Source organism: Phasianus colchicus, chromosome 15, assembly GCF_987193195.1.
Source record: "Phasianus colchicus chromosome 15, bPhaCol1.hap1.1, whole genome shotgun sequence".
NCBI classification, from domain to species: Eukaryota; Metazoa; Chordata; class Aves; order Galliformes; family Phasianidae; genus Phasianus; species Phasianus colchicus.
The window spans coordinates 2349065-2367316 of record NC_143450.1 but is presented as its reverse complement, the minus strand read 5'-3'; the positions used below and the strand labels follow the sequence as shown (position 1 = coordinate 2367316).

The following is an 18252-nucleotide window of genomic DNA, read 5'->3' as shown; positions in this document are numbered from 1 at the left end:
AGGGACCCGGCACGGCACGAGACAGGACCTGCACAGACAGCCAGCACTCGGCTGGGGAGCGATCGGCAGCACCATCCCCCCTGCATCAGGCTGGGGCTGGCTGCTGCCCTGCAGATGTAAAGCCTTTGTGGGCTTGACATAGTCTGCAGGACTGGGCTCTATCTTTCACCACAAAGACTGAAAATCCAATGCTGGTTTCACACAGCCCTGGGGGGGGCTAAGGGAGGACAGGTAGAGCTTGGGTATACCACCTGCCTGTTATCATTGCCTTCCATTCCCAGGCTCAAACCACTCACTGCTCCCCCAACACCCCCCATCCCCAAGGCTTCTTGCCAGCCTTCTTTGAGGGGACATTTCTGTCTCCAGCTGTAACAAAACCTGCACAAAGGCAGAGAAACACTTGCTCCAGCAGCTGCTGCAGCCGTTCCTGCCTGCTGCAGATGAGAAATGCTGAGTATGAGAAGCGACGCGAGACAGAAAAAAAAAAAAAAAAAAAAAAGGTAATAAAGTACATAAAATAGCTCTGGGAGATTTCTGCTTCTGCCTGTGATTCAGCTGCAGTGAAAAGCCGCACACAGAGCTCTGTGCCTGTGCACAGCTTCCGCTGCATCACACTCCCTTCCGCCCCAAGCAACCAGCCGATCCCATTCACACCTCTCAGAGGGGACACGATACCGGCACCAAGCATCTTGGAAAGCCATCAGATTCCCCTTTCTGCTGGATTCACCACCCAGCCTCACCTCTGAGGACTGCAGTGTTCCTGTAATTGAAAGCTTGCAAATTATGCTGCACAATTCCCACCAGGGATGAAGCACAGGAGCAGCCTGGCATGCGCAAACATGTTCCTGCCTGCAATTTATTCAGCCAGGATGTTAGACAGCACCGTGAGACAGCATATTACAAATCTTGTAGGATTTGTGATAGGGGTGGTAATAGAAGACATGGGCGGTGAGCTCAGCATCCAGCACCCAGCTCAGAAGAACCCTGAAGGCAGCCTGTGACTCCACCAAACTGACCTGAGACGAGCATCCTCACAGAACTCAAATGGGAATAAAACCAGAGCTATCAGGAATCAAACACCAAATGAGACAAGGAGAGAAGAGATTGCACTACAGCCACGGGCCAGGACCAGCATCACCACTCAGCTATGTATGCTACGGTAGGATGCAATGCACTGGTGCCCCACCAGCAGCCAGTGGCTCCCAGCCCACTTCGCCTGTCCCATAATGGGACACATTGCAGAGGGATCACAGCTCCAACCTGTACCTGCAAGCACTTGGTTTTCATTTTGCAAAGGGAAGGAAACTCCACAAGCAGCAGTGTTCCTACTGAAGATTTGTAAGAGGTTGCCAGCTGATCTCAGCCTCCATTGGCTAAGCCATGCAAGGTGTACCCGAAATTGCACCCAAAAGACACAGGTTTACTACTGGGAGTAAACAGATTAACCTGACCCTGCTCACCACAGTGCAAATACCATTGGCGCACAGGATGGCTCATTTGACTTCGAAGGAACCAATTGTTTTTTAACAACATGGCGCAACTGGATATTTCCCCCAACCTCAACCTGCTGCCATTGGCGTATGGCACAAAGGAGCCATGGATCAGCTTGACATTGGAACATGCCAAGGAAGGGCTACGTTACCTCAGCGGGCGTGGGGAGCCGGCTGGCAGTGCCCACCATCTGGTGGTACAGTCCTGGCTCACCATTCCTCATGGTGTTCTGGCGGCTCCCCAGGGGGCTGGAAGTGATGGGTTTTTTACACAGGAGATCACTCTGCCGGGAGTCCGTGGTGAGATAGACCTGATGGTAGAAGTTGGGTGGTGTGAAACCGCCCCGCACGGCATCAACATGGTGAAAGGGCCCTGGTGTCCTGTACAGGGTGCTCCTGGAGCTGTTGAATAACTCCTTTGACTGCCTCCACTTGTAGCACTTGAAGATGCCCACTGAAACTATGGTGATGAAGAAAGCGGCCGAGACCAAAATGACAGCCAAGATGAGATAGAAAGTCATATGCCTCCTGGAGTCATGAGGGGGTTTCACATCGGTGAGATCAGTGAGTGCTTCCTTGACCCTCTCGGTCACAGAGATGGAAACGGTGGCACTGGCTGACAGCGCGGGCTCCCCGTGGTCCTTCAGCAGGATGACCAAGGTGTGCTGGGGAGCCTCGTCCTCCCGGAGCTGACGGGCTGTGATGATCTCCCCACTGTGCAACCCAACTGAGAAGAGAGTGGGATCGGTGGCCTGCAGCATGGTATAGGAGATCCAGGCATTGTATCCTGCATCCGCATCCACCGCCACCACCTTGGTGACCACGTGGCCCACAGGAGTGCCTGGTGCCACCACGTCGGTGTAGGAGGATGTGGAGTTGGGAAGGGGGTACAGCACAGTGGGGGCATTGTCATTGAGGTCAGTGACAAACACATTGACCGACAGGTTGGTGGCAAGAGGCGGAGAGCCGCCATCGTGGACCTGCACCATCATGCTGAACTCCATCTGGTCCTCATGGTCCAAGGAGGTCAGGAGATGGAGGGCACCACTCTCCCGGTTGATGGAGAAGAGATGACCCACGGTGGTGTCCCCTTGCAGGAGGGAATAGGAGAGTTGGCCATTGCGCCCCAGGTCTGGGTCTGTGGCGCTCACGTTAAGGATAGAAATGCCTGGCACGTTGTTCTCTGGAACGTACACATCATAGGAGTCCTGTGAAGACTTGGGTGCATTGTCGTTGACGTCTGACACCTGTACCAGGATGTGTTTTACTGCAGACAAGGGCGGCGAACCTGAGTCCCTGGCTGTGACAGTGATGTTGTACTCTGATGCCTCTTCCCGGTCCAGAGCTGCTTTAGTTTTCAATGTGTAATAATTTTTGAGGGAGGAACTAAGCGTGAATGGGATCCCAGAGGGAATAAAACAGTTCACCAGACCGTTGTCTCGAGAGTCCAAGTCTGTTACACTCAGAAGAGCTACAACTGTCCCTGGGGCTGCATCCTCAGGCACAGGGCTGTACACCGAAGTCACCGTCACCTCTGGAGCATTATCATTCACATCCACGACTTCCACCAGCACTTTGCAGTTGGCAACACCAGGAACGACACCCTTATCTTTAGCCTGTAAGTAAATCTCGTACAGCTTTGTTTCCTCGTAGTCCAGCTGGCCTTTGACCCTCAGCTCCCCAATATCCGAGTCCAGAGTGAAGAGCTCTCGTACCTTGGCTGGCGTGTGGCTGCTGAAAGAGTAGACGATGTCACCATTGGGCCCATCATCCAGGTCATAGGCGCTGACCTTGGTGACCAGGGTGCCACTGGGTGTGTTCTCCCTCACGCTCGCCTTATAGGTGGACTGGTTGAAGACTGGGGCGTTGTCATTGGAGTCCACCACGTCAATGTGGATCTGCACGTGGGCCGACCGTGGCGGGCTGCCTCCATCCAGCGCCGTCAAGACCAAGTGCAGCTCCCGTTGCTCCTCCCTATCCAGTTCCTTCTCTAGCACCAGTTCTGCGTACTTGCTTCCGTCCACCCTCGTCTGTACGTCCAGCACGAAGTGCGGGTTGGCGCTGAGCTGATAGGTCTGCAAAGAGTTAATTCCCACATCGGGATCTTGCGCGCTCTCTAGCGGGAAGCGCGTCCCGGCCGCCACCGACTCGCTGATTTCCAGCCTCGCCTGGCTGCTGGGAAAAACCGGGTCGTTGTCATTGATGTCCTGGATCTCCACAGCGCCGCTGTACAGTTCCAGAGGTTTCTCCAGCACGATCTCAAAGCTGAGGGTGCAGGGGGAGAGCGCTCCGCACAGCTCCTCGCGGTCTATCCGCTCGCTCACCAGCAGCGAACCGCTCGCCGCATCCACCGCGAAGTACTTCTTACTACCGCCGGACACAACCCGCGGCCGCCGCCCCGACAGCCGCGCCGGGTCCAGCGCCAGATCGGCTGCCACGTTGCCCACGGCCGATCCTCTCCGCGCCTCCTCGGGGATGGCATAGCGAATGGCGGCGGAAGCCCCGGAGGAAGCGGCGAGCAGGAGGCAGAGGCTCAGTACCTGCCCCGGCGTCACCGCGCGGCTCTTCGCAGCGACGCCTTTCATCGCTCCCCGCCTCTTCCCCTAGAAATCCTCAGCTTGCCCCTTCATGCCGCTGCCCAGCGCTCCGGGAAGCGGCCTGTGGCGGGGAGACGGGCATCGCTCGGCGGCACGGCTCTGACTCACTGGCCGGCTCGCTCTCAGCCTCTCAGTGCCTCATCCCGGCTCCGAGCGGGGCCGGGCCGCCCGATCTCCCGCTCCAGCATTGGCCGACAGCGGCACATAGAGTCCCGGCCAATAACTGCACGGAGCGCAGGGCTCCGAGAGCTGCTGCCCGCCCGCCCCCGCGGGAGGCCCGGCTCAGTGAGCGCTCATCCCGTCCCCACGCACGGGGAAAGTCCAGCGGTGCGAGTTAACGGAGAGGAAGAGGCCAAAAAGGGCGGCTGGAAAACAGAGGAGTGTGTCCCGAGAAAAAATGTATCTCGTTGGAGACGGGCAGCAGAGCGAGAGAGGGCGGTGGAGGGGGCGGGACGAGATGTGTGTGTGTGTGTAGACAGAGTGAACAGCCCTCGGGACACCGCGGATCCCGGCCATTCGAACAGTCCGGTTCTTTCCTACTGTCCCACAGCGTCCCGACTGCGCACCGCTGGGTGCCAGCAAAGCAGCGTCGCCGACAAAGTGACAATCCCAGGAGCATCGCCCCGACTCCTCTCCCCATCACTACCACTTTCCCAGGGGGACAACCCGTAGAATTCTCAGCTGTGCACAATCTCCCTCCTCGTCGCCTCCCAGCTCGCTGCTCGGTCCCTTCGAAGTCAGACAGCTCCCATCCCACCCCGGCACTCGGAACAACCCTTCCCTGTCCCATGTGGAGCCCCCTGGCTGCCGGCACCGAGAGCAGCCGGTTCCCGAGCTCCATGCCTGCTGTCATCAAACCTCCTCATAGAGAGATTTTTTCCGACGCTTCGAGCGCACAAATGTTTGAATCCATGTTGAATAACTATTACAGAGTCGGAACGCTGTCATCCACAAAACTGGAATGAGAAGGCGAAAAAAAAACGGGAAACGGGAGCGTGAAAATCCGGCTGCGGCAGCTCCTCCCACAGCTGATAACGAACGATCGGTCTTGAAATTAGCGCCCACGCCCGTTCATTGATGGAAATTGCACGGATCCTGAATAGATCGCTCCGAAGAGCTGCAGTTGATAGTCTGCCATCCCGTAGCTTAACGTGAGCGGGGCTGCAAATCGCCTTCACCAACGTGAGAGATGCGACACCCGGCGGGAATATCGCCTCTGGGTACGCGTTTTCACCCCGCACACTCCTATTAACCGCCGAGGTGCAGCCAGGAGCACGGAATGTAAGCAGCGTCAACAACATCAAATAGATCGGCTCAGAGTTTCCTACCTAAGAAGTCATTGTCAGGAATCATTGTCGTTGTATCACTGCCAGCACGTGCTTATCACCAGCTCAAGAACGTGACGAAAGTACGCGCCTCAAGTCAATAAAATCCAGTGTTAGTCATCATTACTTTAAAAGAATTGAATTCTGAAGCAGAATTCATGATGGTTCCCAAGGAAACTATCCTTCTTTACCCAGCGCAGCTGCACCGCGCACTGAAGTCCGAATGGTTTTGCTTCTCCGTGCTCCGGAGCTCCCCTACCTGGACAAGTCTGCAGGCTCACAGCGCCGAAAGCAGAACTCTTGTTTCACAACCCCTTACACGAGCAAATTCCAATTACCTTTCCTTCTTACATATAATCCAAAAAGAAGAAAATCCACAGCCGTTTTGAAGCTAAATCTTGAAATAGTCTTCAAGCCGCTTCACTTATAAACTCTGAAATAAGCCCTGAATCTTTTTTTTTCCTCCAGCCACCGCCTCTTTCCTAATACTCTCAAGTCTAATCTCTTACTGAGCAATTTATCTAACATGCATATCACATTTTATAAGAAGTTTAGTACAATTGAGCTAAATTCAAAGTGCCTGTTGCCAACAGTAATCAGCTGAGTACAGCCAAGATATGTCCCTACTCAAGAAGGGCACTGAAGAGGCAACGTTTCCACCTCCCACATTTTGTCTGATCTATAGACATTACATCAAATTCACCATGACAGAACACCAGGCTATTGACAGAGACATCCTCAGAGCTCCTGAAAGCACCATTTGGAAGAAAAGGAGCAGTAAAATGTGGCACTGAAGAGGATAGTTCACACATTAGGAATTCCAATTGGACCCCAGGACACTTGTGCCATCACTCCACCTCAGTACCCCAACCCCAGTACCCCAGCTCACTGAAACTCACATACAGAGTAAGACAGTTCGAGTGAGGAAGGAGAGAAACAGCAGAAACCCGCAGAGAGGGACATGGGGAAGCAGCTCACCTGTAATGAGCTGTCAGGGTCGGGAGGGTCCTTTTCAGAGTGACCACCTGCACCGGCTTCCCCTGCCAAAAGAAGGTCAGAGACTGCTGCTGCAGGTTTGAGAAACGTGAAGTCCTTCTGGCTCAACTCGGAGGCCAGGCACACCTCGTAGGCATAGGGCAGGGGCAGCGTGCTGCTGCAGTAGTTGAAGGGCGTTTTGGGGCCCAGGCTGGAGTAGAGTTCCTTATCAGAAGTTAGAAAGATGGGTGGTCTCCTGGCCCGTCGGCATTTAAAGAACACGACCAAAATGACCGTGAAAACGAATAGCGAGGACACCAAAGCGAGAGCTACTACGAGAATGAGGTTTAGATCAGAAGCCAACTCGGATTCAGCGTTCTGCTCGCTCAGCTCCGGCAGCGCGTCCCGCACGCTCTCGGCCAGCACCACGTGCAGCGTGGCCGTGGCCGACAGCGCCGGCTGCCCGTGGTCCTTCACCACGGCTACCAGCCGCTGCTTGGCCGCGTCCCGCTCCGACACGGCCCGCGCCGTGCGCACCTCGCCGCTGCGCGCCTCCACGCGGAACAGCGCCGGCTCCGGCGCCCGCAGCAGCTCGTAGGACAGCCACGCGTTGCGCCCCGCGTCCGCGTCCACCGCCACCACCTTGGCCACCAGGTAGCCGGCCTCGGCCGAGCGCGGCACCACCTCGAACGGCCCCGCGCCCGCGCCGCCGCCCTCCGCCCCGACCGCCGCCGGCCACAGCACCCGCGGCGCGTTGTCGTTGCGGTCCAGCACGAAGACGCGCACCGTCGCCGTCGCGCTGCGCGCCGGCGTCCCGCCGTCCCGCGCCCGCACCTCCACGGCGAACTCGCGGCACCGCTCGTAGTCGAAGGAGCGCTGCGCGTACAGCTCGCCCGTCTCCGCCCGCACCGACACGAACGCCGCGTCCGCGCCGCCGCCCGCCAGCGCGTAGCTCACGCGCCCGTTGGCGCCCGCGTCCGCGTCCCGCGCGCTCACGCGCAGCACCGCCTCTCCCGCCGCGTTGTTCTCGGGCACGTAGGCGCTGTAGGCGGCCTCCTCGAACACCGGCGCGTTGTCGTTCACGTCCGACACCTCCAGCACCAGATCCGCGCGGCTCGACAGCGCCGGGCTGCCCCCGTCCGTGGCGATCACCGTCACCCGATGCTCGGACGCCCGCTCCCGGTCCAGCGCGCCCGCCGTCACCACTTTGTAGGAGCCGCCCGACGATGCCACGACCTGCAGCGGCGCCTCTCCCGACAGCTCGCACCGCACCCGCCCGTTCTCCCCGGAATCTCGGTCTCGCACTTTCAGCAGTGCCACGACGGTGCCGGGCGGCGCGTCCTCGGGCACCGGGCTCGACACCGACGTCAGCGTCACCTCGGGCGCGTTGTCGTTCACGTCCAGCACCTCCAGCTGCACCTTGCAATGAGACACCAGTCCGCCCCCGTCCCGCGCCTCCACAAGCACTGTGTAGCCCCGCGTGTCCTCGAAATCCAGCGCCTCCCGCAGTGTTACCGTCCCGTTCTCGGCGTTCACCGCGAACTTCTGCAGCACTTTGGACGGCATTTCCCCGAAGCCGTACGTGATGCGGGCGTTGGTGCCCTCATCGCCGTCAGAAGCCGAGACATTCAGCACCACGGATCCCGGCGGCGTGTCCTCGCGCAGGCTCACCCGGTACCGCTCCTGCGAGAACACAGGAGCGTTGTCGTTGGCGTCGGTGACGTTGATGAGGAGCTGGGCGGTGCCGCTGCGGGGAGGATCGCCGCCGTCCAGTGCCGTCAGCACCAGGCGCAGGCTTTGCTCACGCTCTCGGTCCAGAGCGTGGCGCAGCACCAGCTCCGCAAACTTGCTGCCTTCCTCGCTCTGCTTCACCTCCAGCGCAAAGTACTCGTTGTCCTCCAGCTCATAGCCCTGAAGCGAGTTCGAGCCCACGTCCGGATCTTCGGCGACCCCTACGGCAAAACGGGCACCGGGAGGAGTTAACTCGTTGATCTCCAGCTGGATGCTGTCTCGCATGAAGCGCGGAGCGTTGTCGTTAACGTCGTGGATGGCCACTTCGACATGGAAGACGTTGAGCGGGTTCTGCACCACCGCCTCGAAGCTGACGGCACAGGACGCCGACTCGCCGCACAGCTCCTCCCGGTCCAGCCTCTCGCTCACGTACAGGTTCCCGTTCTCCCCGCTCACGGCGAAGTAGCGCTTTTCCGAGCTGAGCCGCAGCTGACGCGCCGGCAGCTCGGCCGGGCTCAGCCCCAGGTCCCGCGCCAGCGGCCCCACCAGCGAGCCTCTGCTCAGCTCCTCGGGAATAGCGTAGCGGAGCCGCTCCGGCGCCGCCCGGCAGCAACAGCAGAGCAGCAGCAAAGCGGGCAGCAGCCCCTCTCCCGCTCTCCAGCGGCTCCTTCGCCGCCCGTCCGCCATTGGAAGCAGCGCTCGCTTCTCTTCTTCCTCCTCCCGCAGCGCTTCCAGCCGAGTGCCGTCCGTCCCGAGCTCCGATGCGGCCGGAACGCAGCGATGTGGGCTCCGGCTCGGCCGCCGCTTCTCTGCTGCCCGCTGTGAGATGAGCCGTGCGAGCGAGCAGCCGGCGGGGACGGGAAGCGGCGGCGGCGGCCAACAGCGGCACCCGGAGGCCCCGCGGTGCCACCGCAGCCGTCCGAGGCTCCGCTCCCCGCGCTGACGGCAGTTGACCGCCAGGCGGCAGCGCTGTTCCTCCGCGGGCACCGGGAGAGGCGAAGCGGACAGCCGTGGAAGCGGAGCGTCCGGCGGGGGAACGCGTTACTGGACAAACGCTGCGCATCAGAGCACAGGTAAGCACAGGTAAGCACAGGTAAGCACAGGTAAGAACAGATACACTGCACAGGAATTAGCCGACATCTTCCCGGAGCTTCTGCGAGTGCTTGCGGACCAGCTCTTTCATTTTGTTTCTATGAGCTATAACCAGCAATGGTAACAAAGTACTTCCGAAGAAAAGCTGTTGTAGGAAGAGAGCACCCGATCCAGCTTGAACATCACTGTCTTTGAGGAGCTCCTCTTTCATGTCATATCTCAGAGTAGCTGAAACTCTGGGAGAACACAGCAAGCTTCACTCATTACGACAGCAATATCAGTGCATGCTTCCACTTCTACAAGCCAGGGAGACCAGCACAGCTCCCTGTAATAGGCTGAACACAGCCCTGCTCCATCTGCTCTTCAAAACTGCTTTTCTTAACGTGAAAGGTAAGCAAGTTGATGTAGGAACAGTGAAAATATACCCACATGCCTGCTGTCCCTGGGGCACTTCCATTACCAGCATGCTGTTTTGAGAATTGTAAAGAGAAGAAACTGTGTTACCTATGATAATGCCTGAGGCATATGCAACACATCAGCCAGCTTTCAAGCACAGCTGGTATCTCATAGGTAAGAAGATGACAAAAAAAGCACAAGATGGGAGCTCAGAAAGGCTTTGAAGCGGAGCAACTCTAGAGAAGAATGCTTATCAGTGACACCAGAACTGTGAGACATAATTCACATGCCAGGAGTGGGATGCTCTGAAAATAGAAAACATAGAACTCCCTTGAAGGCATTGTTTATGAAAAAAAAAAAAAGAAGAAGAAGAAGCATTTTATCTTCCTTGGTACCTATTTCTGTAATAGCATCATCTCGCAGAAGAGGTCAAATGAAATTATGGAATGGAAAACTCTGAAAACCAACAAGCATCGGTTAATGACTACGGATATTATATGGTCATATGAATTAGTACAAGCTTTAGACAGACAGTGAGTTTGGAAATTACAAACACAGAGGATTTTCCTTGCACTCTGATTGCTCTGAAAGATGATTCCATCATTGACCACGGGCCTCATTCACAGGTTCCAGTGATTCTTCATTTCCTGATCCGTATCTTACAAGGAAGCAGTCCTCACCATTCCCTTACAATATGCAAATATATGAACTGCAATACTCCGTTTCTCCTTCACAAGTTCATTCCTCTGGAGCTCTCACCAGGAAACTGCACAGCAATCCTCCTTTCACAGAACAGTCACAATGACACTGTAACTTTCTCACAAACAGGACCATTTTCAAGAAGAAATAGCCACAATCTGCTCGCTTTGGAGAGACACACACACAAAGATCCCTGGCAGACTGAATTTGCACCAAGGTAATGTATAGGTGGGTTTATCCTGCCAGCAAGCCCATTTCCACCATTGCATTCAGAGGTCATAAGACCGTAAGATCAGCTTGCTGCCTGGTAATGAGAACAGAATTGAAAAGAAAACTTTCTAACCCATAATGAGTGCTACTGCAGACCTCATCCACCACCAGCATCAATTTTCAGTCCTTACGATCAACAGATCTCATGCTACTACATGAAGGAGGAGACAAGGGTACGGAATGAGCTGTAAGGCGGCAGTGGAAGTGCAGATGATGAACATTTTATTGTAAGAGTATCTCATCATGCTTTGCCACTCAGTCTAACACTGCTCAGAGGAAACTGACAATACTCTGCAGCTTTTCCACTCCTGAATCTCATATTTCTCTCCAACACAGTCATGCAAACAAATTATACCATGCTGCTTCATAGCTCAGGGGTTTAGACCCCACCAAAGGTCTAACCCATTGCTGGACTATTCTGATATGAGGAAACAGCCCTATTAATAAAGTATACAGCAAACCTCTGGCTTTTTGGATGCCATTCCTGACTGCTCCCTGAGGATGTGGGAACTGAGGAAAATGGGAGAGATGTGCAAAGGAATCCCCAAAAGTTTGTAATGTTTGCAAATCAAAATGTTCTCCACGAGCTAATTTTCAATCAAGACATCTGAGTGAAATACGAAATCATGTGACTTGATTCCTAACACTTGCACTACTTTCAAGGCCTAAAAAAGGGCTTATAGGATCTACAACCACAGATTTAGTCTTTAAATATACAGTTTTTCAAATCTACCCATGGTACAGGTAAGTATATTTGGAAGAGCTCAATGGTAAGTCACCACCAAGGTCAGACAGCGCACCCAAATGCAACAACAAGTATCATAGATTTACACATTTACCAACAAGTAATCTCACTCTTCCACCCTCTTCCTCCACTCAGCGCTTGAAACTGGGTCAACTGGCTGAGGAACACACTGTGTGCAGAACATTCACCCAAGAGCCTAGTAGAAGAGCTTCCCAAAGCAGGCACCAACACAAACATCTTCCTATTCATTTCAAATACTGGCTTGCATTCATCCTAAACAATGACAGTTAAATGAAGGAAGCAACCCTTGCATCATCGTCCCACAAACATGGTTTTAATTCAGACACTTGAAACTCAACACCTGGAAGTTACTGAGGTCTCCAGCTGCAAGCAAAGTCCTAAAGGCTTTCTCTGCACTATATAGCAAGGGACATCGTTTTAACAAAATTCATTGGCTCTCATCAATTTCTTTAGTATGTGTCCTGCTCATCTCTTAGAATGTAAAGGAATTAACATGGGATGCTTTCTCAAGATGAATTTCATGAGAAAAAATGAGGGATTCAGTTTGAATTTCTGCTTCATTTTCTTAACATAAGATTCTGTCTTCAGATTCTCAAGGCCTCGTGAAGGGAAGTAAGGATAGCAAAATGACACAAGCAGTTGAAAATGCAAAAGCACCGTCCAGAAATGGGAATATAAAGCACAACCCACCTGGGAAAAGAAAGACCTGGAAACTTAATTCTGACTATAGAGAAGCTCTATGCCACAATGTTACATGGAGAAACAGCTAAATGAATGAGATTCCATGATGGAATTTTAAGGCATTGATAGCATCATTCTACACGCAGTTTTTAACACCAGTAACTTATTAGCATTTCCTTCAGGTCAGAGAAATGAAGATAACAGTCTGAACAGGACAGGCCTTGTTCAGATCAAATTAAACCATTATTCAAACAATCCTCTTGTAGACCCACATATTTTTCAGATTCAAAGCCAGATGCGCACCCTCATTTCTCTGTATTCACATAATTGACACAATGGACAACTTTTGGCCACAGATATCTTTTGGTCGTATGTCATCACTCAGCATGAACATCTAGTGACGTTTTAGGAAACTCAAGTATATCAGAGTATATTGAAGTATATCAAAGTCTATCAAGTATATAAAAGTCTGTTTTGACAGCTGTAAACAACATTCAAGGCATATATTTCTGCAGAAGTCCTCCCCAAGACCTCCAGTTACAACAGATCTTCTAAGCTCTGAAGAGTTATCAGCCACATTGAGGACCATCTTTAGACCTTGACAATAAACAATGAACATCCTTAATCCAACATACATGAAGGAATCAGTTTCATTTCCAAGTTACATCACTATGTACATATAAGTGTAGTAAAGATTGCTAGTAGACAGCCAAGGCACAAGAGGAACCACCAAGAACTCAAAACATAGACCATAGCCAGAGGTAGCCAAGGAATTTTGGACAAGACGAAAAGGAAAATTTGATCTAATATCTATGATAAATTGAAGGTTAACGCCTAGCTGTTATGCATTAAAAATTAACCACAACAAACTCTTTCAAATGCCCTATAACTCTTAAGCCATCAGTCATGTATATGTCCAAGGACTCCAAGAAATAAATGAAACTGGTGAACCTGCAACATGGCTGCTGCTATAACAAATACATGTGTTTGTTACCAGAGATACATCCAGCTCCACCCTTGGTTGGTCAACATTTAAGTATGAAATCAAACCATTGCCCAGCCCAAACCATATCATCCAACCTGTTCTCCAAGTTCAACACCAGCCTCCAGCCCTCCTTGTTGAGCATTCAGTCACTATCCAACTTCTGACCATTCATCACAGCAAGAGCACTTCATTCAGTGCTGTTTCCTTAGAAACATAAGCACATAGAAGTATTCACAACTGAAAATAGTCAAGGTAGGTATGCACACTGCTCACCCAGTCCTACAGTTACAAGAGAACTTCCTGTCTTTGAGGATCACATAGAGACCTCAGCATTACTTCTTGAAAACATAAATGGCAACAACAACATGAAACCTAATGAATCACTTTCAGGTTATGAAACTAGATGCACATAACTTAAAAAGAAAAAAAAAGTCAAAAGGAGCTGGGACACCTATGGTCTATGAGGATAAAATCAAAGTAAAGGAAATTTAAACTCTTTCTTCTGCCGCAACTTTATAGTGAAATGAGAAAAGAAAATGAAAAACATCGATGGAAACAGCTCCATCAGTCCTACAACTAAGAACATACATTACAGTCTTCTCTGCTACTCTGAGACCCAGTTTAGACACTGAGAACAACAAAGACAAAACTGCAAAATATAAACACGGGGTCATTAATGTTCTGTTAAATCTCATACTACACATCAAATGCATGTGCTACTGCGACATATCCAACCCTGCCAGCAATGCAAAGTGTAAGGCACACAGAAGTAAAGGAACTGCAAGTTAAGCTCCTTACCAAGGGCCTCTTTCTGAAGTAAATGCTTCTGAGAAACTGAGTCATTCCCTTTGACCTTGACCTTTCTTTTTTCCACATTTACAAAATTCTGTCATCAGCTGAATGAGATCTAGTCAAGCAGTTTCCAACCATACAATACTTCACTTCCAAATGTAAAAGAGTGTCCATAAATGGGACAACTTTGCATGAAGTAAATGCCTGTATATGTAAAGATGAATATGAAGAAACTTCATCACAAGATTACAAGGATGGATAAGTGAAGTTTCACACAGGAATCACAAACCATTCTACCTACAAAGCATCTTTCCACATACAGGGTTTTGTGCAAAAGCTTCATTCTCAGAGGACTCAGATTGCCGCTAATAACAGGGCACCAGTGCTACTGCATACTGACACAGGTATAAATTAAACAATTGCCCTGACAAAACCACACTGACCCAGCCATTTCCCAGGCTCTACAACAGCATTTCACTCTCTACTCAGGATGCACAGCCTTTGCTTTCACCATCAAAACTATGCAGCATTTGGCTCTTATGTCAGCCACCAGCAAGAGCATTTCATTCAGTGACATTTCACTGGAAGATAACGATAGCAAAGTGTTGCTTGACAGCTGTAAACATTCAAGGCATGTGTGGAAATGGCTCCCTCTTTTTCACACACGTAAGTGATATTACAATCTTTAAGGGGTTTTCAGCCACGCTGAGGTCCACTTTCAGACCTTGGAAATGAACAAGCCAAAACCTACAGCAGTGGTGGACATTATTATTACTGAAGAAACATCCCCTTTAGATCTGTCCAGACATTATGCAACAAGAAACTGAGGGGAAGAACCTGTAAAACAGCTGTTGCTACAGAATGCTTCTGTTAGCAAAGACACCCCCATTTTCATAGGTCACATGTAAAAGACTAGGGATCAGTAAACCACGTCCTCTTTTTCCTCCACAAGCCTTTCCCACACATCACACCAAAGCCATTCACAGACACAGCTGTTATGATTGAAGACGACTGCATTTCACCTTCATAACAGGCAGGCATCACCAAAGGAGCAGCTGCCTAGCCTATTTCTTGAACTCTTGCATAAAAATCAAAGCACAGAAGGATAGAAAGACATTTCCTTGCTTAACACGTCATGATGCATCATCAGAAACCTTCTGAAGAGAAAAAAGGAGAAGCAGCTACATTACACAGAATCATTAAGGGGCAATCCTACAGTCTTAAGAGATCTTCCAATCTTCAGAGGCTATCAGAAAGAAACAGACTCTTATGGTCTATACATATACAAATATACAGATAGAGGTAAAGCAAACTCCTTTATGTTCACTGTCTTTACAGAGATCTTTCATCTATCCAACACTTAAGAAACAATGAATGTAGAAGAGCAACAGTAACGCTGATAATAAAATTCAACTGTTACCTCCAACAGGAAAATAAAGAAAGTTTGGATCAACATTCACTGTATCAAAACCAGACTCATGAAAACTGTTTCAACTAATGAACTCTTAAAGATAACAACCAGTATTCTTACATTCCCATCCAATGAGTGAGGTGGTTCATTTGCTGCTGTAGATGGGGGTGGATAAGGGCATGGAACAAGCTGTAAGGTGGCAGCCAAAGCACAAACACTTCACTGTTCACAGTAAAAACATTTCAGTTTTGCAGCTTTGCAGTTCCAACCCACCTGAAACGTCTCTAACTCACTATGTGTGAACTGGGAGCAAAATCCTGTGTGAATTAGGGAAGAAAAGTGAGGAGTGGAAAGGCACTGTGAGAGTCAAAGCCCTGATAACACCCAGACTTGGAAAGATATCAGCCACATGGAAGCCCCAGTATCAATTCTTCAAGACATATACTGAAACAACATAAAGCTTGAAATGAAGAAACAAAAGCACAGAAAAGAAAGAAATAAGATATCTATAATCTGCACATGTAAAATAAAAGTAGATTGAACTCCATCATACCTACCCTGTCATCACGACACAAGGTTATTATTTCATATATCCAAGTATTAGAAAATGAGAAAAGAGATCAGACAACGCCAGTGGTAATGCTGCTAACATAATGCAATCTCAGATAGTAAAGGAAAGGTGGCTTGGATCAAAGCCTGTATCAGCACCAAAAGTAGAGCATCCCCTTGCTCAAATTTCATGCTTTCGCAAATTGATAACTCAGTAACCAAAGGTGTGACTTGCAAAAAGCATCTCAACTAACCAGCCCTTTAAATGACAACTCTATTGATCCTATATTCCCACCCAAAGAGTAACTCCAATCACATGGTGCTGTGGACAGAGCTGTCGAGGAGAAGGAATGAGCTGTAGATGGCAAAGAATACACAGAATAATTTGGACAAATTCAAAAGGTGAAGACAATACAACAACTGTGATAAACTCATTAATAACACTTAGCTTCTATAATTGTAAAATGAAACCACTGTGAACATAAGAACCTCCATATCTTCTATCTCTAGAAGACTATGCAGAAAAAGATGTCTGGATTCGGCAACATGGCTGTTGCTACTATAGCATATGGCTGCTAGCAAAGGCAGAGCCAACTCCCACCTTGATTGAGGTCAAAGAGAAAAGGCTGGGAATCATTGTGGACATTGTGAAAGGACCAAATGACCAGCTCATTTATCTAAGACATGCATATAAACCTGAGAATGGATGGACAGAAAGACGTCTTGTTCAAAACACATCATGGTGTAGAAACATAAACATTGTGACAAGGGTAAAGGAGGTGCATCTTAAGTTTTACACAGTCATTAAGATGTTGTTTCAGGACTGAGATAAAACAATCCTGAAGATGCTATGCAAATAAAATCATTCATGCAGAGGCTCACGAACGAGATGCCCTTGCCCAAAAGTTATTGTGCAAACAGGTGCCAATTCATTTCCACTTGGCATGTACACTCTCAGCAAGTAAGGTTTTAGTTACAAAGGTCTATAGACAACATAAACTTATCAACTGTGTACTTAAAGCACAAGCTTCATAGGACACATACAGTAGAGAACATGCGTTAGAGGAACAGAGAAGTTCCTCTAATCCTCTGAGTATTTCAGCCAATAAGGAAAGGAGGAAGGGAAGTGTGATTGGGAAGTTAGGATAAAAAGGAACCTGCAAAGTCTGGTACTTAGAGAGCAACACAGAGTTATGCCCCAGTACACTCTTCTTTTCACTGGATAAAGAAAGCTAAAGGCTCTCCTCTGTTTCTTTTTGGGATAAAGATATCTGAGAAAGTCTATTTGAGCAACATTTCCCCAACAAGGACAATCTCACACGACTCAATAAGCACACAGGCTATCAGGAAAACAGCAGACCCTGAAAACCATTAAAAGTATTATTCAGAACCTCTCATGTCAACAGAAGAACACGAGTTCTATGTGGCAGGTGAAAAGATGTATAACAAAAAGAATGAAAGACAGAAAGCCTCGGCAGAGCAAAATGTAGCCAAAAGCACACTCACACCTCTCAAATTCTACCCCAACATCAATGCTGACAACAGAGCCTGTGTTTGCCTCCCCTCAGCAAAGGGCATCCACACACAACCCGCTGTGAGACAGAGCTCTGACTCCCGAGGACAGAAAACTCCACAGGGAGAAAGAGCTGAGAGGGAAAAAAGAAGGAAGGAGAGAAGTGCTGAGAGATGAGGTGAAATCAGAGAAATACATGAATATGTATTCTTCACATAGCACTGTCATGGATTTTCATTCGTTAACAGGAGCACAGCACTTGATGCTGCAGGTGACAGCGTACAAGGATACAGAACGAACTATAAGGCAACAGTGAAAGTGCAAACACATCTCACATGGCAATAAAAACATCTCCACACACTTTGAAGTATCACATCATCTCTAAAGGCGCACAGTGGAAAGCAAAACAACACTCTGAAAATAAGGGGTGTTAACACCAAACTGACTGAAAGAGGGAAAGGGGAAATGTGAAAACAAGGAGAGTCAAAGACACGAGAGGCAAGCGGGGAGGGAGGGAGTTGGGAGCCGCCACAGTTGCAGCATTCACAGAGAGGGCGTCTCATTTCACAGCATAAGAGCACTGGCCACAAATAGAAATCATGAACCACAACCATCCAGGAAGTACAAGCCTGAAGACATGAAAATCACAGTGAAGAAAATGTATATCACATGGACACAGGATACTAGGGAAGGATAAATGAGGTTTCACACTGCCATTATATGCCATTCTAGCTCTACAGAATTGTTCCACACACAATTTTGGTGAAGCAATCAAAATGTACCCACCTCAAAAGAAAGCTAAATAACTACTTCTTAGATTCAACACCAGCATCTCACCTTCTTCTCTCAACACTCACAGAATTCAATTGCATGACCAACTCTAACAGCATTTGGCACTAAGTTGATCCTGAACAACACTTCATTCAGCAGTAGTTAACAGAAACCTAAGAATATAAAATTCTTCCTACTGACAGCTTTAA

At 49.9% G+C, this 18252-nt stretch overlaps 1 protein-coding gene across 6 annotated transcripts in view; it reads right to left on the bottom strand.

The window, feature by feature from the left end:
- LOC116231941 (protocadherin gamma-C5-like) overlaps positions 1-18252 on the bottom strand; it is a 63198-nt gene that overhangs the window by 26055 nt on the left and 18891 nt on the right. The window contains exon 1 of one of the 6 annotated variants that reach the window (XM_090150930.1): positions 7174-9254. The exons of 3 other annotated variants lie outside the window; for them this stretch is intronic. In XM_090150930.1, coding sequence (XP_090007056.1) covers positions 7174-8805 — 1632 coding nt within the window. In that variant the 5' untranslated portion in view covers positions 8806-9254. Of the gene's footprint in view, positions 1-1642; positions 5026-7173; positions 9255-18252 lie in introns of those variants that run through there. 2 more of the 6 variants (XM_090150931.1, XM_031597953.2) reach the window with 2 other exon arrangements.